At 44.6% G+C, this 23,027-nt stretch overlaps 1 protein-coding gene across 2 annotated transcripts; it reads left to right on the plus strand.

The window, feature by feature from the left end:
- The first annotated feature begins 465 nt into the window (after positions 1-465).
- LOC141198629 (uncharacterized) lies at positions 466-16,518 on the plus strand. Of its 2 annotated transcripts, XM_073663069.1 has the most exons (8): positions 466-531; positions 1,339-1,474; positions 12,195-12,341; positions 12,471-12,650; positions 12,725-12,848; positions 12,932-13,029; positions 13,227-13,317; positions 16,140-16,518. In XM_073663069.1, the coding sequence occupies exons 3-8, from the start codon at positions 12,270-12,272 to the stop codon at positions 16,376-16,378; spliced, it is 804 nt and encodes a 267-aa protein (XP_073519170.1). In that variant the 5' UTR covers positions 466-531; positions 1,339-1,474; positions 12,195-12,269; the 3' UTR covers positions 16,379-16,518. The 2 variants fall into 2 exon arrangements, with proteins under 2 accessions (XP_073519170.1, XP_073519169.1); XM_073663068.1 differs by lacking the exons at positions 466-531; positions 1,339-1,474 and having other exon boundaries at positions 12,250-12,650.
- The last annotated feature ends 6,509 nt before the right edge of the window (positions 16,519-23,027 follow it).

Below are 23,027 nucleotides of genomic sequence, written 5' to 3' on the forward strand. Positions count from 1 at the left end.
GCTCCGTACACCTCGTACACACACGGCTCCGCTCCGTACACCTCGTACACACGCGGCTCCGCTTCGTACTCCTCGTACACGCGCGGCTCTGCTCCGTACACCTTGTACACACGCGGCTCCGCTCCGTACACCTCGTACACACGCGGCTCCGCTTCGTACTCCTCGTACACGCGCGGCTCCGCTCCGTACACCTCGTACACGCGCGGCTCCGCTCCGTACGCCTCGTACACGCGCGGCTCCGCTCCGTACGCCTCGTACACGCGCGGCTCTGCTCCGTACACCTCGTACACACACGGCTCTGCTCCGTACACCTCGTACACACACGGCTCTGCTACATCCACACTGTAAACCCCTCCTGACCCCACACATAAACTTCAGCTCATCCAGCACCATGACAACCAGCACAGCAGAGTCCTGCATCCACTGAGGCCCCTGATCATGTGACCCCTGACTCCTCCCCTCCTGTGACCTCATCACAGGTCCTGTGCGCACAGAGCAGCCATATATGTGGTGGCGGCTCTGCAGGTGGAGGTATGTGGAGACCCCCATTACTGGGCGCAGGGGGCATTAACCCCTTCAGCACGGAGACTCTTTTGGGGTCTTGTGTTGCCCCTTTATAAGAATCATAAGGTTTTTGTTCTGTTTCCTGTAATAGATACATACGACCCAACTATGGAGACAGGAAGGGAGGAAACGTATTGTTCTCATAGTACAGGACCCCTTTACTGGCCCCACAGTGTAATGCCCCCAGTATGCCCCTTATGCAGGATGTATGATGCCCCCCCCGCACAGTGTAATGCCCCCATTATGCCCCTTATACAGGATGTATGATGCCCCCCACACAGTGTAATGCCCCCATTATGCCCCTTATGCAGGATGTATAATGCCCCCACACAGTGTAATGCCCCCATTATGCCCCTTATGCAGGATGTATGATGCCCCCCCCGCACAGTGTAATGCCCCCATTATGCCCCTTATACAGGATGTATGATGCCCCCCACACAGTGTAATGCCCCCATTATGCCCCTTATGCAGGATGTATAATGCCCCCACACAGTATAATGTTCCCATAGTAGCGTCTGAGGTCCTGCACTTGGAATAATCCCTCTGGAGTTGGTTTTCCCTTTGCCTTCTCCCCTACATGTAGACCCTCGAGCATGTATACATGCATGTAGGGGAGCAGGCCTTACTAGATATCGAGGCTTTGTACAGTATTATACCGCATGAGGATGGTATCAGAGGAGTAAGACATTTCTTGAAATGGAGATCAGTAGAGTGTAGCAGACATAATGACTTCATGAAGGATCTTCTAAAATTCGCTATTACTCTTTTTGACAGGAAGTACTTCCTCCAGCTCATGAGTACTGCGATGGGGAGCCGCTGTGCCCCCTCATATGCTAACTTATCCCTGGACTGGTGGGAGGAATCCACAATATTCGGGGATGATGATAAGTGGTGACATCCATATATTGGGGTATGGTACAAATATATTGACTACATTTTTATCATCTGGTCAGGGACGAGTGAACAATCTTTTGAATTTGTCAGGGAACTCAACATCAATAGAGTGGGGTTGAGATTTATATCAGAGTTTAATTATTACCAGTTGCCTTTCCTGGATGTACTAATCAAGAAGGATTACAATGGGACCCTAGGGACACTCATCTACCATCAACCTTCAAGCACTAATAAACTATTGAAGTGGGATAGCCACCACCCCATCCCCATAAAAAGAGGAATACCCAAGGGCCAGTTTTTACAGTTGGGTACTGCTCTAATGTCACAGATTTTAATATACAGGCAATAGACCTGAACATCAGATTCAGGGAAAAAGGGTACACCTGTTACATTTTGGATTCTGCATCATCGTTTGTAGAAAAATGGGAGAGACAGACACTTCTCCTTACCTAACCAAGAGACCAAGAAAAAGATTGGACAACACGAGTAAGAAAAACTTACAACCATCAGAGTGACTGTATCTTTCATATCCTCAGAAAACACTGGGATATACTTGTGGCTGAACCGGACCTGAGGGGTGCTGTAGGATCTACTCCCATGATAACTTTCAGAAAGGGTCGGTCAGTTAGGGACCATTTAGTGTATAGTTTCTGTCAGGAAAATATTGAGAAAGTATTAACAATTTCTCTCTATCCCTGAAACCCCTCTTCATCCCTCCCTTATCCACCATTTGTCACCAGAGGAGAGCTGACACTCCACGCAGCTGTTGGTATGCAAATACAAGTACAAGAAGCTCAGTAGACTATTCTACTTAACATACGAATGCATCTCCTCTTGGCACAGACCTGGGATAGATTGACACCTTCCAGCATAGGAGCAGAGATGGAAGGAAAGAGGAAATGGCTCGTTTAGGCTCAAAAGGGGTTTAACAAAGACTGCAGGATCTTCGGAGTCAAAACGAAATATGGAATAACTAAAGTTTCATAATTCTGATAATGATGGGACCCATATTTTTAGTGACAGAGTCAGCTAGGGAACGATATGGATATTTTCCTGTCTCTGTAAGCCCCTTGGGGGGCTGTGGCGCAAAAGTCCCAAAATAACAGATCGCAGCTATACCGTGTGAGGTCTCTGGAGAAAGGTAAAATCATAACGGAAAAAATTGTATCACTTTCAGGTCTCTATGATCAACCGACGATAAGTTATCACAAAAATCAGATATCTAATAAAGATATGAAGGCTGGAGACCAGCCCCCGTGATGTCATCCAAGGGGTGTGTGGGCAGGTCTTTCCCTTCAGCAGCATAAAATAATCTGCTGAGGTTAGAGTAGTATTCATTGCGGGAGTATATATTTATTATAGCAACAGATTCTGCTGAGTGTCTCCCCTCCACCTATATTGAATCATCTCAGTGATCGATATAGTAAGTCTTCTTTAATCCTGTTTATTTTGTGTAACTGCTTATGTATTGTATTGTCCCCTTCTGTAAAATCTTGTATATTTTTCATAACACTGCCTCCCTTTTGGTTTAAATATAAAATGTAATAGTGCTGTTTCTTTTGTGCTGTAATTGTTCCCTCCCATGAAGCCATCCGCTACCAGAACGCAGGCTTCCCCCCAGGCCTGTATTATATTTCAAATCTGGAGGGTGGTGGCAGTGAATAATATTAATTGGGCTATTGTGAAGCTGACAGTGACCGTACAGGGGCATATACACATATTCCATGCGTTGGAATCCGGAGATGTGATGCCATACGCTCACTGGTCGCTTGCCGATACCTATGTAGTCCCCACTCCCTGACGAAATCCGGACAGAGTGACGGCAACGGCGAGATATTGTGTGATCTCCCCGGTGTCGTCGCTGCTGAACCCTGACAAATTGGTGGCAAGCGGTGGGATATTACAGAACATCAGTGGTTGGATTGAGCAATCATTCCTGTCACTGAAAACTTACACGGTTCTTGCGAGAATACTGTGCAGATTTTTAAGAAATAAGAGTCAGTGTTTTAATATTTTTTTATTTGGGACATTACTGTACGTATAGCAGTTGCATCCCCTCCCCTTCTCTTGTTTTTCTGTCCTATCTTTTATTTGGCAATGATGGCTACACGTGAAGAGCCCTGGTATCACCAGCAGTCAAAGGAGACTCTCACTGCTCTCTGTGAGCTGAGACAGATTGACCCCACAGGCAAAACCAGGCACCAAATGATTGCTGAACTGTTGCAAGGTGCTGCAGAGCTCGGATGATGGGGTGGCCAGCCAAGACCCGGATAGTGCTGCTGCAGGGTTCCCACCTGTGATTGCCAGCCAGACCCGCAGTCAGGGTAGTGTGGACCCCCACCTGCAGATGGCCTTGGAGCTGCTCACCGCAGACAATCGTGATGGACAACTGCAGCTGGTCCTGAAATTCCAGGAGCGAGCAGAGCAACGAGCCGAAGCTGACCGAGAGGCTGCTGAGCTACAGGCTGAGAGAGCTGAGCGACAGGCCCAAGCTGATCGAGACGCTGCTGAGCAACAGGCTGAGGCTGAGAGAGCTGAGCAACAGGCCCAAGCTGACCGAGAGGCTGCTGAGCGACAGGCCCAAGCTGATCGAGAAGCTGTTGAGCGAAAGTGGCAAGATGGGCAGCGCTACCAGCTGGAGTTAGCCCGAATCCAGCTGCCGAAATCCACCGCATCGGGCAATGAGACCGGCAACACCAACTGCTTTAAACCCCGTCCGGAGCATTTTCCTGTAATGGAAAAGGACGGGGACTTGAACACATTTCTCTGAGGATTTGAAAAAGCCTGCAGATAGTACCAGCTGCCTGAAGCCCAGTGGGCCAGGTATTTAACCCCAGGGCGCCAATGAAAAGCTCTGGAGGTGTTTGCTTCTCTAATTCGAAGACAAGATGGAGACTATGAGGCCGTCAAGCAGGCTGGGATAAAAAAGTACCAGCTGACTCCGGAGGTTTACTGGAAAAAGTTCAGAGCCCTCCAGCGTGGACCACATGACAGCTACAGTGACGTGGTCGATGGGCTCAGGACCAACTTTGAGCAGTGGGTCCAAGGACTGTCAGTTACCACCTTCGAGGACCTGAAGGATCTGATGACGAACGACCAGTTTGTTCGTCTTTGCCCAGTGCAAATTCGACAGTTTGTGCTTGACCGGGAGCCAAAGGAGGCTGCCAAAGCCGCCCAGATTGCAGATGCCTATAAGGCCAACCGCACACCAGAGGTGCGGAAGTCAGCCGCCGCCAGCTGGAAAGGGGGTAAGCCCACAACCACCCCCAGTGTTCCAGCCAGCTGGCCCTCAGCGGGTTCTGCCCCATCTTCCAGCACCTGGCCTGCATTTGACTCCCATAAGTGTTATGTTTGTGACCAAACGGGTCACACAAGCCTTGTCTGCCTGGAGAGGCAGAAGATGAGCACCACACCTGAGGCCCCAGGACCTACTGCAGCCATTCTTTTTGTGGGTGGGGCGGTTGGCAGGGCCCGGGAAAACTTACAACCTGTTACTGTGGACAACACCGTTACTGTTGACCTTAAAAACACTGGCGCAGAATGTACCATCATCCACCCTTAGTTCGTGTTACCAGAGGAACTCATTGCTGGGAAGACCCTGACTGTCACCGGGTTTGGGGGTGTTTGCCGATAGCCCGAGTTTTTCTGGACTTGGGTGCGGGGAGGGGGTTAAGGGAAGTGGGGGTGTTGGAGATTCTCCCGACTAATGTGCTATTGGGAACTGATCTGGGACGGTTGATTGCCCGATACATCCCTGACCACCCTCCCAGATCTGATATGTCATGTAATGCCACTGTCAATAATGTCAATTGACGGTAATGACAATAATGTCAATTTCATGCATAATAAAAATGTATGTTGTGTTAATGGGAATTCAGCCACCTCACCCTGCTTGATGATGCTGCTGAGGATCCCCTAAAGCGAGCCAGCATAAGTGCTATGGGCAAGGGGAGCAGGCACGGACACACCAGGAAGCAGGTTGTCCCGTGCGGGTGACCAGTGTCCCTCCAGATAGTGACATGGTCAATGGTAGCTGTCCCATGACTAGCACAGCTCCCGAGGTGATGAGCAGGGATGGGGAGAAACATGAGGATCATAGGGAAAGTGGTTCCGTGCCGGTGACCAGTGTCACGATGGACTGTGACATGGCCGGTCGTAGCTGCCCCCTAGTGAGCATGGCTCCCAAGGTAAAAATGATGGCAGGAAGGGTAGGCCCCACAACTGGGCAAGGTAAAAGAAAGGTGTGTCCCCCTGTCTGTCAGGAGTATGGGAGGAAGGTACCCATAGCCTGTTAGAGGTGTGGGGAAAATGTACCCCGAACCGGTCAGGGTGATCGGAAAGCTGGATCTCCATTCGGTCAGAGTGGAGGGCAAGTTGGGTCAACGGCATTTGGGCAGTATACGCCTTGGTTGGGACACCCTATTAGCGAGACACATGTACAGTATACATTGAGATCAAACCGGAGACATCTCCTTTTGTATCATTGAGATGGTTAAACCCAATGTGAGAGGAGGTGATCACAATAGATGTACCCTCAAAAAAGAAAGTCAGTGGATTTCCAAACTGGATTCACTGGCCCCTAAGGGACACAATGAGCAAATTTCCTATGCCTATTTTGAGTGAATACAGCCCCATTCTGGATTATATTTTTGGATTGTATACTCTACCCATTGCTACTCAGTGCCCTGTGAATGGGGTTCACATATTGTTGTACTTCATCGAGATATCTGAGCTTCTATATCAGAATTATTTCTTATCAATTATTCCACTTATACTATTTCATAATTAACAAGTGTGGTGATTCTTGTGTATCTCTAATTGTGCAATAGAGGTCAAATTTGACCATTTAGGAATATACTGTGGGCCATCATCCCATATCTTATGAAGTGATAAAGTATATCTACATGCTTATTGCATGATGGGAGGATGTGCAATACTTGTTTTTAGTCTCCCATGACGCTGATCTCAGAGACAGAAAAATTCTATGTTGGTGGAATGCAATCCAAAACCATTATACGCTCTGGTGTGGAACGCATGCTTCCGGACATGCGCATTCGCAGATAGGAGACCGTGATGCACTCCGGCATGGAACGCACATGTCCGGGCATGTTTGTGCTTTCAGCACGCCCGTTGTTTTGTGCTGAATTGTGGGGAATACTTGTCTTTAGTTGATTCCACTGATACATCAGATAAGTCCTCAGAGAATTATAATTAGAGGAACCCATGGACACATTAGGATTTGTGAAGCTGACCTCCGCTCTCCTCTATTTCCTCTGAATTTATTGTGTGACTTGTATTTCAGAACAGTAGCTCTTGGTTTGTTTCATTTCCATGTGTAAATTGAATTTGACTCGTTGTCTTTGATATCTCTTTCAAACTTAGTTTTTTCGATGTCTGAGATCCATCCTCCAGACTTTGTAAATTCTTTTACATATTTTGTTTGAGTTTTGTATTCAAAAAGGCTTCTAAACTAGGCGGAAAACTTTCACCGAGTTTTTTTAAGAAACAAATACCAAACGTAATGTGACTTGGTTATCCTTGGTTAGGTTTTTTTTTTAATTTAGATTGTGAGCCCCAATGAGGACAGCGATGATAATGTATGTAAAGCGCTGCGGAAAATGTTGGCACTATATAAAAATAAAGAATATATCTATAATATAATCGTACAAGCGTCCCTCTGTCTGAATCCTCTATAGACTGCGCAAGCGCGACACGCCTGCACAGTCTGGCTCCAGACAGAAGAACGCATGGAGCCATTACAGGTAAGAGGAGTGTGTAGGCACTGAACGCATACCGCCATCTCCGGCGTCATACTTGCATACTTACCTGACCGGGAGGAGCGTTGCCACAGCGCCTCTCTTCTCGCCGGAGACCGGGGCAGGAGTGAAGGCGTCGGAATCGGCGCATGTGCATAGCGCTATCAGGTGCTATTTTACTGAAGACACATTCGCAGTGTGTCTTCAGCAAAATGGCGCCGGACAGCGCGGTATGGGCACGTTTTTTACTCCGGCGCCACACTCCTCACCCGGCCTCCGGCAGAACAGAGCACCACAGCTCTGGAGCATAGGGAAGAAAGGTGAGTTTGTGTTTTTTTTTTTTTGTATGTGTGCAGCGTGAAAGGGATGAGGGAGCCACACATACCAGGATTGGGGGGTGGAGAGGCCACGCATACCAGGATTGAGGGGGCCACGCATACCAGGATTGGGGCGTGAGGAGGCCACTCATACCAGGATTGGGGGGGTGAGGGGGCCACGCATACCAGGATTGGCGGGTGAGGGGGCTACGCATACCAGGTTTGGGAGGTGAGGGGGCCACGCATGCCAGGTTTGGGAGGTGAGGGGACCACGCATACCAGGATTGGGAGGTGAGGGGACCACGCATACCAGGATTGGAAGGTGAGGGGACCACGCATACCAGGATTGGGGATGAGGGGTGCCACGCATACCAGGATTGGGGATGAGGGGTGCCACGCATACCAGGATTGGGGATGAGGGGTGCCATGCATACCAGGATTGGGGATGAGGGGTGCCATGCATACCAGGATGAGGGATGGGGTGCCATGCATACCAGGTTTGGGGATGAGGAAGCCATGCATACCAGGATGAGAGATTGGGTGCCATACATACCAGGATTGGGATGAGGGGTGCCATACATACCAGGATTGGGATGAGGGGTGCCATGTATACCAGATTTGGAATGAGGGGTGCTATGCATACCAGGATTGGGATGAGGGGTGCCATGCATACCAGGATTGGGGGTGAGGGGGTGCCATGCATACCAGGATTGGGGGTGAGGGGTGCCATGCATACCCGGATTGGGAGTGAGGGGTGCCATGCATAGCCAGATTGGGGGTGAGGGGTGCCATGCACCAGGATTGGGGGTGAGGAGTCTCATGCATACCCGGATTGGGAGTGAGGGGTGCCATGCATAGCCAGATTGGGGGTGAGGGGTGCCATGCACCAGGATTGGGGGTGAGGGGTGCCATGCACCAGGATTGGGGGTGAGGGGTGCCATGCATACCAGGATACGGATGAGGGTAGCACAAATACCAGGATGGGGGCAGCAGAAATACCAGGATGGGGGGCAGCACCATACCAGCATGGGAGACCATATACCAATAAAAATGCTCGCCACCCGGGCGTAGAACGGGCTCAATGGCTAGTGTATATATATATATAAATGTGGACATACATCCTGTAAAGCATGCGACTATGTTAATAAAACCGACACATTTGAAGAAAACCTAACGGGACAACAATTTGCAATACACAATTTCATCAATTGTACCACTATAGGGGTCATCTGTTTAATAGAGTGTATAGAGAGTTAACAGCAATATGTGGGATGGACGTCAGATCCGCTATAAACATGTATTAGAAGACATTTATCTGACGCAATCAATCCCACAGCATTAAACGTGTCTGTGGTTTCGAGATGCTTTTCACAAAAACATAAAGGGGATATCAGATCCTTCAGATATTAGGAATAGAAAAGTCTTATAAACCATTAAGAGGTGGAGATATGAAAAGAAAAATCTTAAATAGAAAGTCATATTGGATATTTAATTTACAAACTAGAGCCCCACAGGGAATGGACATCAGACAGGATTAATATTACAGTACAATTAATTGTATTTGTCTTTGATTTCCAGTGATTTTATTGAATGTCTCATGCATGAGTTGTATTTGTGTATTCTCTTTTTCTTCCATACAATACAGGGTTAAATTGTCTGAGAAGTACTCAGTAATCAATGGACACCCAGGAAAGGGAAGGATATAAAAGTATCACAGAGACTCACATGTTGTAAATCAGGAATAAGCATTGGTTTGGTCGGCACTTGGTGGTATGCCATCACAACAGTTTTATGAATTCACAATAAATGTGAGGTTTTAACAATATAGACCATGCTGGAGAATCCATCTCTCCTCCTTTCTCTACTTGAACCTTGAAATGTCCCTGACCAGGGCGGCTCCATGCGGTGATCTTCAGACAAGGTACATTGAATAAACAGTGAGCTGACCTCCCTCTCCATTTGTCCATTATATGCATGTTTTCTCTATAGTGATGAATATTTATTTTTGCTAAAACTGTGATATTTTCACTTTAAAACTTTTTAAACCCTTTTTTTTATAAACGTTTTTAAACAACTCTCCTTAGTGCGATCATACAACACAGAAGCCTCTGATCGCTCCGGTGATGCACTGTACTACTGTAGTGTCGTGTATCATCACTGCCTGTCAGTGTAATACTAACGACCCCATACACATGAGATAAGTGTTGACTGAACGGTCATTTGGCAGACGGCTATCTCTCCTGACTCCCCCATACACACAAATATTCCAGCTTTCCTGTGGTCTGTATGAAAGAGTCACCTCCAGACTCCACTAGCAGAGGATTATCTACAGGAAGAACAAACGGATTAGCCTCTGAAATTCAGGATCATAGATCCTTCTCTGCCCTGACATCATCTGTCGGAAGGCCCCCAAATACATTATATAGTTGACCAAACCCCTCGAAATCAGTGCTATCATGCAGCTTTAGTCTAATGTGTCTGGGGGCATTAAAAGGTAACTTATTGAATGCTGCCTTTGGCCTGGCCTAATAGACATTCGTACATTGCAGGACCATACACCATTATTAGACATTAGTATTGTAGGAACTAGGCAGCCCCATACTATTGAGCACTTGGGGGAGGAGGGGCAATCAGTCGAACTCTGTTAAACCTTCTTAGATGCCATGTTTGCTTTTTGCAGGAGCAAGTGGTTAAACTGCCAGGGATTTTATTGCAGCTGCAACTGTGCCAGCCTTGCAGTGTACATTTATGTTCTGGTGCCCAAAAGAATTTGTATGAGAACAAAAACGAATGTTTAAAAGTGGCAATGTGTCTTCTGCTTTTTGCATGTTTTTTTTTTTTACAAGCATTGTTGGTGGCAATTTTCTTTTGAAACATTTTAATATCTGTTTTTTTTTCTGGGTTTTTTCTTGTAATATAGGAAAGCCTAAGGCCAGAAGTAAACCCCATAATACACTGCACATGTAGACTTTAGTATCAAATCATTTCTGTCCGCGGTGTTTGTGCAAGCAAAACAGCTTTTTTAAAAGCCTCAAACTTCTGTGTGTGAATCAGACATGAGATCTAACTTGCTAAAAGATTAAAGTCTGAGGAAGACGGGAAACATTCATATGGACGGCCGGTGGTCATGTAGTCAGTGACGGACTCTGGCCAAATATGGTTTTAGAGCCGTAGTAGAAGATGTTGCCTCATCATGAAGTAGTTATTTCTCATGTCACTTGTGATGAATATCTCCTGCAGTATTGCTAATGCCGATTCCAGTGTCGGTAAATGAGACGACAATTAGCGTTATGGAAGGTGAGTGTCAGGAACTCGCAAAGAGACGACACCGGGAAGATCACACAATCTCTCACCATTGCCGTCACTCTGTCGGGATATGTATATACGCCCCCGTACGGTCACTGTCAGCTTCACGATAACCCAATTATTATTATTCGCTGCCACCACCGTCCAGATTTGAAATATAATACAGGCCTGGTTTGACACCTGCGCTCTGGTAGCGTTTATGGCTTCGGGGGAGGGAACGATTACAGAGCAAGAGAAACAGGACTATTACATTTTATATTTAATCCAAAATGAAGGCAATGTTATGAAAAATATACAAGGACTTTACAAAGGGGACAATACAGTACAGAATATACAGGTACACAATATAAACAGGATTAAAGAAGACTTGCTTAATAAACATATCGCAGAGACAATTCCATTTAACTGGAGGGGGGCGCCCCACTTATTGATTTGACTGTTATCGAACAACATCTGTTTATTATAGTCTCCATACCCCCCTGGCAATGAATACTCATCCATCCTCCGTGGATTCTTTTATGCCTAAGGGGAGACATGCCCACACAGATCCTAGGATGACATTACATGGGCTGTTCTCCAGCCTCCATATTTTTATTAGGATATCTGGCTTTTGCGATAACTTATTGTTGGTTGATCGCAGAAGCCCGGAAGTAATACCATTTTTTCAGTTATGAATTTACCTTCCTTTAGAGACCACATATGACGTAGTTGCAGTCTGTTATTTTGTTACTTTTGCACCCCGGAGGGGCTCACAACTACGAAAAAAATAAGCCTATTGTTCCTTGGCTGACCCTGCCACTAAAAATATGTGTCCCATTATTAGCAGAGTTATGGAACTTCCAATATTTCTTATTTCGTATCAGCTCCGGATATCCTGGAGTTTGTGTTAAACCCCTTTGAAGCCTAAATGAGTTTTCCTTCAATCTCTGCCCCTGCTGGAAAGTGTCAATCTATCCCAGGTCTGTGCTAAGAGGAGATGCATTCGTATGTTAAGTGGGTCAGTAGCACCTTTTGTGCTTCATTTGTCTACAAGTGACTTCTGCTGTGTGTGTGTTAAATTGCATGGAAACAGTTGGTCCAAATGGTGGATAAGGGAGGGGTGAGAGGGAAGAGGGGTTTGGGAGAAATTGTTAATATTTTCTCAATATTTCCCTGACAGTGAGTCTATGAGAAACTTATTCAGCTGCAGACTCCAAGGAAGAAATTGCTTGTTATCTATGGCCTAAGATATAGGTTTTATTAGTAGATGTAAAGACAAAAACTAAATACTGTAAAATAATAAATCTCCTCATATGTTTCCCCTTATTATTTCCAGTAATTGTATTATTACACAGGATTTCATCTTCTTCTCATTCAGGTCCCTAAAATATCGGATCCTCTCAGTGAAGATCTATATAAGAGAATTTTCCTGATTTACCCATCAAAGATAGTTATGGACACAGACAAGATGGCGGAGAGGATATTACACCTCACCCTAGAGATCCTCTTCCGGCTTACTGGAGAGGTGAGAGATTCTGATGACGTCACATTACATCATTCTTATCTATGGGAATAACAGATGGACAGAACTGGAGAGGTGAGGACTCTGGAAATGTCTGGAGGGAGATTTATTAATGTGTCTCTCCATAACCAGGATTACACAGTAGTGAAGAAGACCTCTAGTGAGCGCTGTCAGGCCCCTGTGTCTGAGGGATGGGGAAGAAGCCTGAGCCCAATCACAGGGCTTCCACCTCACCCCCTGATACATGAGAACATCAATGACCAGAAGATCCTAGAACTCACCTACAAGATGATTGAGCTGCTGACTGGAGAGGTGACACTGCTGGGACATTATACAGTAACGCTATGAAGGGATCGGGGAGATGACGGTATCATTGTATGTGTCAGGTTCCTATAAGGTGTCAGGATGTCGCTGTTTATTTCTCCATGGAGGAGTGGGAGTATTTAGAAGGACACAAAGATCTGTACAAGGACGTCATGATGGAGGTTCCCCAGCCCCTCACATCACCAGGTAATAGACAGGACTGAATACACACGGCCCATAATTATCTGTATGTAAAGAATGAAATCAGTACCTGTATGTGTTTCCTCCAGATCTATCCAGTAAGAGGACAACACCAGAGAGATGTCCCCGTCCTCTTCTTCCACAGGACTGTAAACAAGAAGACCCCAATGTTCCTCAGGATCATCAGGTAGATGGAGAGAAGGTGTCATGAGATCTCCCCTATGATGTGTAGACTGCTGTGAAGGTCTTGTGCTCAGTCTTGTTTTATCCACCAGTATTATATGTTTTATACTTGTGTAGTGAGAACGGTGAAGATGATCGGATTAGAGCTGATCATAGATGTGACTTCTCATCTGTCTGTGACTTTTATAATATTTGTTTCAGGGTGAAGATCTGACCCATATTAATACTATAGAGGCATATGTAAGGGGTGATGAGCGGTGTAAAGAGGAGATTCCTACATATGACTACCCAGGTGAGTAGTAACCACTAAATGCAGAGAAGTCACAGATTCTTCTCAGACACCAGCTGTGGCTTCTTTATTGGTTGTGTAGTCCGGCCGTATCACAATCGTGTGATCACCATTTTGCCGCTGGAGCATAACATTCTCCTCCATCCGAAAATGTTCAATTTACTTTGAGAAATTGTGAAAAGCCCTTTTTTTTTATACAACTTACAACCTGGAGGATCCACCTACCCCCTGGGATTAGAAGACGCTGACCGTTACCTGCCCAGATCTGTAAACTACAAAGCCTAATGACAGCGTACGTAGAATGTGCTGACAAGTTAGAAAATCACTTGAAGAAAAATATTATGATGGGCCTGTAAGAGAAAGCGGAGGGTAATGATGGTGTTGGCTTCCTAGAACCCTGATATCTTATTGGATGAATCTACCTTCTCTCCCTTCTGTGCTGCTGAATGTCCTCATATGGTCCCTACAAGACCAGGTCCAGTCTTTCTGGCCAAACTTCGCTTTTATGATCGACATTAAATGTGCAGTGAGGCCAAGTGTGAATTTCTGTACAATAACAACAGACTTTCCCTTTATCCTGACTTTTCAATTTCTTTTAAAACCAACTAACTTCAAACAGGATTGTGATAAACTATACAGAAAACATTACACCTGTGCCATGATATATCTCTAAGCTGTGCGTGGCTGATGGCTGTAATATACATTTATTCACGCCTGCAGGAGATGTGTTGGCTCCAGCCCTGGTTTAGATTGCCAAGAGCCTCCGAGCCCCATACTCTAATTACCCCAGAGAGGTTTCACCACTAGTTACTCCTTTTTCTCTGATGGAGACTGTTGAGTTTGATCATTTCAGTAGATGTGTTATTGTCTTTAGTCACAGTTTTTGACTTCAGTAATCCTCTGATTTAACCCCTTCCTGCAGCCAGTTTTCTGTTTCTAATCAGGCCCCATTTTTCAAATCTGACGTGTGTCACTTTATATGGTGATAATTTTGGAATTCTTCACAAAGGATAATAGGAAACAAATGAACCTTACAAATTATTTTCCAACTTCTTTTGAATCTGACAATCCCCTATATACGGTTGTACCCTACTGTCTGGGCACATGGCAGGTTAAGAAGGGGAGGAGCGCCATTTAGCTATTTGAATGCAGATTTTGCTGGGATAGTGTGCAGACACAATGTATTGGGGGCACTGTTCATGGTCACCTGGAAGATCAAAAAAATGGCTACCACGAATAGGCTTGGCACTATCTACCCTGTTTACAGATTTCACAAATTACTTTGCTCATCACCGTTTAACCCACTGTTTCCCAAACCCCATCCTCACGGCCCCCCACAGGTCATGTTTTCAGGATCTCCTTAGTATTACACAGGTGATTAAAGTATCATCAAGGCATCAGGATTTCTCTCACCTGTGCAATACTATGGAGATCCTGAAAACATGACCTGTGGGGGGCCGTGAGGATGGGGTTTGGGAAACACTTGTTTAACCCCTCTACATGGATCTGGACTTACACAGAGACCCCTAGGCTTGGGCCATGGTGTTATCTGCTGTTCTGTGGAGTGAGATGGGAAGAAGAATAGTCAGGTAGCCGGGTCAGAACCAAGAAGATAGAGAAAATCCAAAATTAGAAGACACGAGTAGTCAGTAAATGGGCCGGGGTCACAACAGGAAACAAATACACAAGCCAGGAGCTGAGCACAGAGGACTGAACCAGAGGAGAACAAGGCTGTATCTGGAAGCTTCCGGCAATATACTTCCAGCTTTAGTAGGGTGCGGTGCTTTCCAATTGGCTGAAGCAGGGAGCAGATTAATCCAATTGGACAGCACACACACCCATACTGCCAGACTGGATGGTACTACTGGTCCCAGCAATCCTAATCTTAGTGGCTGGACAGAGCCTGCACCGCCCAGAGCTTTTGGTTCTGACGTCTCCTCCATCACCAGCGCTGCCTGCAGAATGAATAAGGCGGCGCCTGGTGACAAAAGCAGACGTCACACAAGTCGAAGCAGGAGGAGAAGTAGACGTCCCAGACGAGATGGTATACACCTTTTGCAGAAGCCCTAATATAACAAAATGTCAGAAAACCAGAGCAGTAGAAATCCACATAAGTGACTCCATTTTGGAAATTATAACCCTCAGTGAAATAATCTATAGGAGTAGAGACTATTTTGACTCCACAGGCTCTTTCCAGAAATTATCATGCAGTGGATGTTGGAGAGTGAAAATTGCAAATATGTGATTTTATTATCGAACACATAGTACCCAGATTGTGCTCCAGGAGTCACACACCATCAATTAAGTGGGTTCTTCTCACTATAGTAATGCCAAATACATGGAGGCTAAATGTGATTTAGGTACATAAACTACTGCAAAGCTCATAAGCGAGGGGGAGATCTGACTTTGGGGGAGCGGATATTGCTGGATTGGTTTATGGAAGCCATGTTGCTTTTCAAGAGCCTTTGAGCCACTAATAATGTGGAAACCTCTGGTTTTCCACTGACAGATGATGAACCTGAGTGGGGACTTGTTTTTTTGTGAGATGATTAGAAGTTTTTATTGGTATTATTTTCACCTACATAACATTGGCGGCTTTTTATTCCATATTTTGGAGACAGAATGAACAAACAGTTGAACACTACGATCCACTGGTTCATCCTATGAGGTTTTCTATTAGACTGTGAACTGTCATTGTCCTGGTGAATAATTCAATTTTTTTTATATAACTTGCCTTTTTTACAGACAGTATAAGTACAAATGTTCAAAAATATAAAATTCAAGGATTTTTTCTTAAAAATAATAATTGGTTTTCTTCTTGGCAGATGACTGTACCAGGAGATCAGAGGGACAGCTGACACCTTCAATTTTTAAATCAGATAATTTTGAGATCTCACAGGATACAATTGAACTGAATGCCATTACTCCAGATAAACCATCATTCCTTCACAGCAAAGATCTGTCATCTGATCCTATGAAACAGATCCTGTCTTCTGATTCATTAACGACTACTAAGGAAAATCAAAGTCACAAAATAAGCATTAAAAAAACAAATTGCTCCTAAAGCAAAGAAGCCATTTTCACATCCAGAATATACAAATAGTTTTCCCCTCAAAAAGTCTTTTCTTAAACATCAAAAAATTCACACAGCAGAGAATAGATTTTCTTGTTCCAAGTGTGGGAGATGTTTTAATCAGAAATCAGATCTTGTTAGGCACCAGAGAACTCACACAGGGGAGAAGCCATTTTCATGTTCAGATTGTGGGAAATGTTTTGTTCAGAAATCACAACTTAATATACATCAGAGAACTCACACAGGGGAGAAGCCATTTTCCTGTTCAGAATGTAGGAAATCTTTTACAAACAAATCAGCTCTTATCGCACATCAGAGAACTCACACAGGCGAGAAGCCTTTTTCATGTTCAGAATGTGGGAAATGTTTTACAGAGAAATCAACTCTTATCACACATCAGAGAACTCACACAGGAGAGAAGCCTTTTTCATGTTCAGAATGTGGGAAATGTTTTACAGTGAAATCAACTCTTATCAAACATCAGAGAGCTCACACAGGGGAGAAGCCTTTTTCATGTTCAAAATGTGGGAAATGTTTTAACCAGAAAGCGTATCTTGATAGCCACTGGAGAACCTACATAGGGGAGAGTGCCAAAACTACACCCAACTAGTCTATGTACCGACTTAAAAGGCACTAGCTGTACAACTAAAAATGCCACCACGGACCTAACTCCCTAATAGGCCGTTGAGTTTCTCGTACCTCCTGAGGAACCAGAGGGGAGGCCGCAACACACTGTCACCAAGGGGAAAGGAAAGTATGAAGTAAAATATGAAAACCCTGAATGAGAAACAAAAACACATTCATATAGGGCAAAGAAGGCAAGCTAAGGAGAACCAAAAATAAAAGGAACAAGTATAATCTCCCAGAAACCTAACATTGTTAGAATGAAAAGGTACTGGGAGGGAAAGCAAACTGACCGGGAGGATAGTTTCACCTTTGTGGTGAAACTTACAGCATTCATCCTCACCAACTGTAACTGTAAAACCCGTCCATTTATAATGACCACGGACAAGATAAAGATTCCCAGCTCACATCAGGACCACAAGATCCCAGGTACTTTCAGCTACATCAAATCTAATGTAGTGTACTTAATTATATGTACCAAATGTCCAACTGGGGGTCTGTATGTAGGGGAGACAGGTCAAAAACTTAGAACAAGGATGAATTCTCATCGCCACACAATAAAAGAAAAAAGAATAGACCTACTTGTGGTCAAACATTCATGGACATGAAATTACTTGTATTAAAAGGTAACTTCAAATCTCAGAGAGACAAAGTTATGACAACCTTTGACACACTCAGAGCAGGAATGAATGTGTCTCATGGATTTATGTCTTTACATCAACTAAGGAATGTGCTCCTCAGACCGTTTGAGGGCATCACAATCATGGGCCAGACCTCAATCGCAGGACAATAAAACTTTCATACTCCTGATATTTGAACTTTTCCAATATTTACGGCCACAACTGCTCCCTTTCCCATACTGATAGTTCTGCTTCATGTCACTTGTCTTATCTATTGCATTATTCCTGTGCCCTCTTGTGTATAAATATGTGACTCTTCAGATTTTGTGTTATACTATGCCTGATGAACCGACTTGAGTAGTCTCGAAAGCTTGAAATTTCTTACCTTTTAATGGCTAACTGAAAAGATGGTATCAACCACTGATGACTTTCAAATTGTAATATTTTTCTCCAAACAGCAATTTTAAGATCTCTCCACAGGTGTTCAATGGGATTTAGATCCTGGCTCATTGAGGGTCAGAACTCTCCAGCACTTTGTTTCCATCCATTTCTGGGTGCTTCTTGAAGTATGTTTGGGGTCATTGTCATGCTGTAAGACTGATGACCTAGCACACAAACACTGCTTTCTGACACTAGGCACTACATTGTGACCCAAAATCCTTTGCTAATCTTCAGATTTCATGATGCCCTGCACATAGTCAAGGCACCTACTGCCAGAGGCAGCAAACCAATTCCTAAACATCTTTGAACCTCCACGATATTTGACTGTATAGGTTGTAAATGTATTAATTATGTTGCGCACCATGGACAAAGGAACATCTGGATCTCTGAAGATGGACCTTGAAATTGTTGATATTTTTCAACAATTTTGGTTCTTAACTCCTCAGACAGTTCTCTTCTTCTTTTTCTGTTTTCTCCATGCTTAGTGTGGCACACATATGCACACAATGCAAAGATTTAATCAACTTCTCCCTTTTTTATCTGGTTTTAGGTGTCATCTTCATATTGCCCACACCTGTTACTTGCCACAATTGCATTTGAAGAAGCTTCACATGCTTGAAACTAAGTTATTTACCCACAAGTTTGGCAAGGTGCTAACAATTGTGTCCGGCCTATTTTATGTGGTTTTGTGTGAAATTATGTTCAATTTGCCTTTTTTCTCTATTTTATTGTGTTGTTCCAATACATACAAAGGAAATAAACGTGTATAACAAAATGTGTAATTGCAATAATTTTCTGGGAGAATTACTTCATTTCTGGAACAATTTCAAGGGATCCAACACTTTTGACCATGACTTGTTTTTGTTGCCTTTTTAATTTGTTGCAGCATATCATCCTCTACGTGTTCAGCTATATTAGGAGGCTTGTGGCAAACTCCAATTAGCAGCTTTCCATTATTACCATTTCCATGCACATTTACTCAGACTGACCCTCTACATCAGGGATATAAAACTCAAAACATGCAGAGGGCCAAAATGAAAAACGTGGACAAAGTCGTCGGACAACCAGTTTACAGGATAATGGGCCCAACATAGTCCTCCATACAGAATAATGGGCCCCACATAGTCCTCCATACAGTATAATAGGCCCCACATAGCTTTCCATACAGTTTAATGGGCCCCACAAAGTCCTCCATGCAGAATAATTGCCCCACATAGGTGTGGTAGTTCTGGTGCCGCGGATTTTCCCTCTCTGCTTTCGTTGGTAAAGCACGCAGTGGATGCTGGGCTGTGACGTGCGGTGAAATCCCATCCACAGCCCATCAATCAAGGGGGAGCGCGTCACTTGCTCACGCCCAACTGCAGCCGGAACTTGACGTGGCATCAGCGGATGTCGGAGCCGGCTGCAGCCGGGGTCACGTGATGCCTGGTGATAGCGCCGCCCACAGGCAATAAAGAACAAGCAATTTATTTACAAAAAGACTTGTTGCCACTATATAAATCCATAGTGGCAATGTTAACAGTAATGGACAACCTTTAATTAATAGGGAACAAAATCTCTCCTCCTCTGGCATGGAGGACTGTAATCTTGAAAAATTCCCAAACACTGGATGAAAACTACCGCAGCTAAAAAAAAAGGCAAAGTCCCGATAACCTTAGAGGAATGTTTATTTAGAGGACACTCGGTTAGAGGCAGAAATTCCACCCGGTCTTCCTGATTGGAGGAGACAAAACATCCCTAATACTGCTCTATTTCCTGGTTCATTCTTTCCGTTTGACCATTAGACTCGGCATGATAGACTGAGAGAAAAGACAATGGATAGGGAAGGAGGGGAGGTGGAGGCTTACCATGTTGAGAGAAGGAATGACTTCAGCTGGAGAAATTCTGTGGGTGCCGCACCCATCGGTGATTACAGACCATGAATGGAGAAAAAAAAAGTAAGGCTGCGTTCACACACTGCGTAATTCCATCGCTTTTTTACGGAGGCGCAGGTGGATACTCACCTACCCAATGTCAGGGGAGAGGCTTCCGCTCCAGTCCACTCCAATCCCGCGCTTCCAGCATCTACCGGTGAGCCGATCAGCTGTTAGCTAACCGGCTTCCGGTCAGCTGATTACAAGCCGGTCACGTGACAGCTGATCGCTTCACGGCAGATGCTGCAAGCGCGGGACCGGAGCAGACGCGTCTCTCATCCATCGGGTAGGTGAGTATCCATAGTCTGTACATACACTGCTAGGGACACACACACACACACATACACACACACACACACAGTACACACAGACAGTACACGTCACCCTTCATTTCACACTGCGTTTTTTGCTGCGCTTTTTTACGCAGTGTGTGAATGGAGATGTTTTTTTTTACCTGCGTAAAAAAACGCAGGTAAAAAAAGCAGGAAAATACGCAGCGTAAATAAACGCAGGGAAATACGCAATGTGTGAACGCAGCCTAAAAATGGCACATCCAACCAGGACACATAAAAGGGAAAACATTTTATTTGAAGAAAAAAGTTAAATCATGGAAATAAATTCAGAAACCTCAGGAAATCCTGATGCGTTTCAGGTGCTGAATGCACTCTTAGTCATAGGATGTCAGAGGTAACACATAAATGCTGCTATATACCTTAAAGAACAATGTCCATTGACTGGATAATGAATTAATTAACCAATACTGAGGTAAAGCATCAGGTGTTTGCATACACATAATGTGAATACATGGCGTTATAAGCTGACATGAATGACAGATATATTAAATAAAAACAAAAAGACTACCGCAGGGAAACACAGCACCATCTAACACCAGCCCAAAAACCACACAACTGGATACCAAAGAAAAGCAAACACCCTGCCACACTCACCAATGGACTAAAGAAACCAGCGATCTTGGAAAAGAAAAAGGGCAGATTGTATTAACACCAGAAGTATGGATCCTAGCTGACTAACTCACAACTACCAAGAGAAGCCGTGCGGCTCAAAGAGGCACATAGCACCACACACAAAACCACCAATATCCCGCCGGAGACACCAAGGACCAACATGACCCAGCAATCCCGGAAAGACGTCTACAAATACGAGCACAGCAGACACAGCCAACACTGCAACACCAGTGCCAAACGCCATGTTACACGCAAAGAATGAACTAGAAGAACCAGCAATGTTAGAAGAAAAGACTGCATTGTATCGACATCAGCGGTATAGATCAGGGTAACTAACTGGAAGCCAACGAGGAATAAAGTGTGGTTTATAGGGGCACATGATACTACATCCAAATACACCGACTCTGCGATGGAAGCACTAAAGGACAACACGTCCCAGCAGTCCCAGAAAAATGTCCACCAATGCGGACACAGCGAGCATGGCCAGCGATGCAACTCATACCACAACGTCACCACAAGTAAGTGAAATGATTATAGCAATCTATACCGGCGGCCTGGATGAACAGATCTGCCGGCACCATACTGGAACCTCTGAGGAACCTCTGAGGAACAACTGGTCCCAGGAGTCCTGTCTGAGGAACCATTGCTGCCAATGCAGCAGACATGGCTGACAATGCAACTGAATGCTGCAACCTGGCCGCGGGTGAGTGGAATGAATGTGAACAATTGTAAAACAACAAAAGCCAACGATCCAATGGACCGGCCGTCTACACTACTGCGATAGACACAGATGGAAATATATACAAAGTCCATAAGGGAGTATTATCATCTCTTACTAAACGCATTGCCAGATAATTATTAGGAGAAAAAACAAGTGTGAATGGTGAATCAGATACATCATTTACAAAAGAAAACTGAACGTGTGCACAGGGTGCGACTGGGAGATACATATAGTGAATCACAACTGATCATTAGACATTATATAGATTAAATGTCCACATTCCTGAATAAGGAAACACATTGTTTGATGTAAAATTGAAATTAAATATACATCGCCAAACTGAAAAACGAGGAGAATGTTCATAGATGAAAACAAATCGTTTTTGAAGTTCACGCCATGGTGGTACTTTGTGTTTAAAGTCAAGATCCAATACGCTTCCCTCAGGGCCGGCTGCTTTAACCAAATTGACCTTTTCGAGTCAGAATAATGATGAACACGAGGAGTCCCCTTTATTTATTATGGTAAAGTGTTTGGCCGCACCAGAATACCCCGAGTTGTTGTTGGTGATATTGTTGATGTGTTCGGCCATCCTCTTCTTCAGTTTACGTGTGGTATAGCCAATATACTGAAGCTGACGGCTACTGCAGAATATATCGTATACCATGTGGCTGGACTCACAATTTATAAAGGATTTGATTGGATAGGATACATGAGATGAAGTGCTCATAGAGGGGAATTCCTGTTCTCTATTATCAGTAAAGCCACATACGCTGCATCTATTTAATGCACAACCGGAAACCGAGAGCCATGTAGAAGGTATTACGCTGCATACTGGGGGACAACATATTCCCAAATGTTCGTCCTCTCTTATCAACTACTTGACATCCCCCTTCCAAAGTAGTTGAGAGACATTTTTCCTGGTTAATAGCCGGCAAGTATTTCAGAATAATATTCTTTATAGTGTTAAACTGTCTACTGTACGGAGTGGAAAATACAATATTCTGAGGAGAGGACCGTTTCAAATTATTATTGGTGCCATACAATAAATCCCTGCGTGGAGTGTTCCTCACCTGTATGACGGATGTTAGATTTATCATCGCCTCTATCTAATAACCTATCAGTTATGATTTTTCCTTCACTGGTAAAAGTGTCATCATTGGAGCAGATTCTCCTGGCCCTGGTATATTCTCCTCTGGGGATTGCATTGGTCATGTGCCTGGGTTGAGAACTGGATGCCAACAGAATGGTGTTACCGGCAGTGTCTTTACGGTGTAAAGAAGTATCAACCTTACCGGTGACTGTGTTACCATGCAATTCAATATCCAAAAATGAGACATGGATGGACAGCTGGCTAGA

The sequence above is a fragment of the Phyllobates terribilis genome, unplaced genomic scaffold (assembly GCF_046119375.1).
Source record: "Phyllobates terribilis strain yellow unplaced genomic scaffold, ASM4611937v1 Scaffold_98__1_contigs__length_5973952, whole genome shotgun sequence".
Classification (NCBI taxonomy): domain Eukaryota; kingdom Metazoa; phylum Chordata; class Amphibia; order Anura; family Dendrobatidae; genus Phyllobates; species Phyllobates terribilis.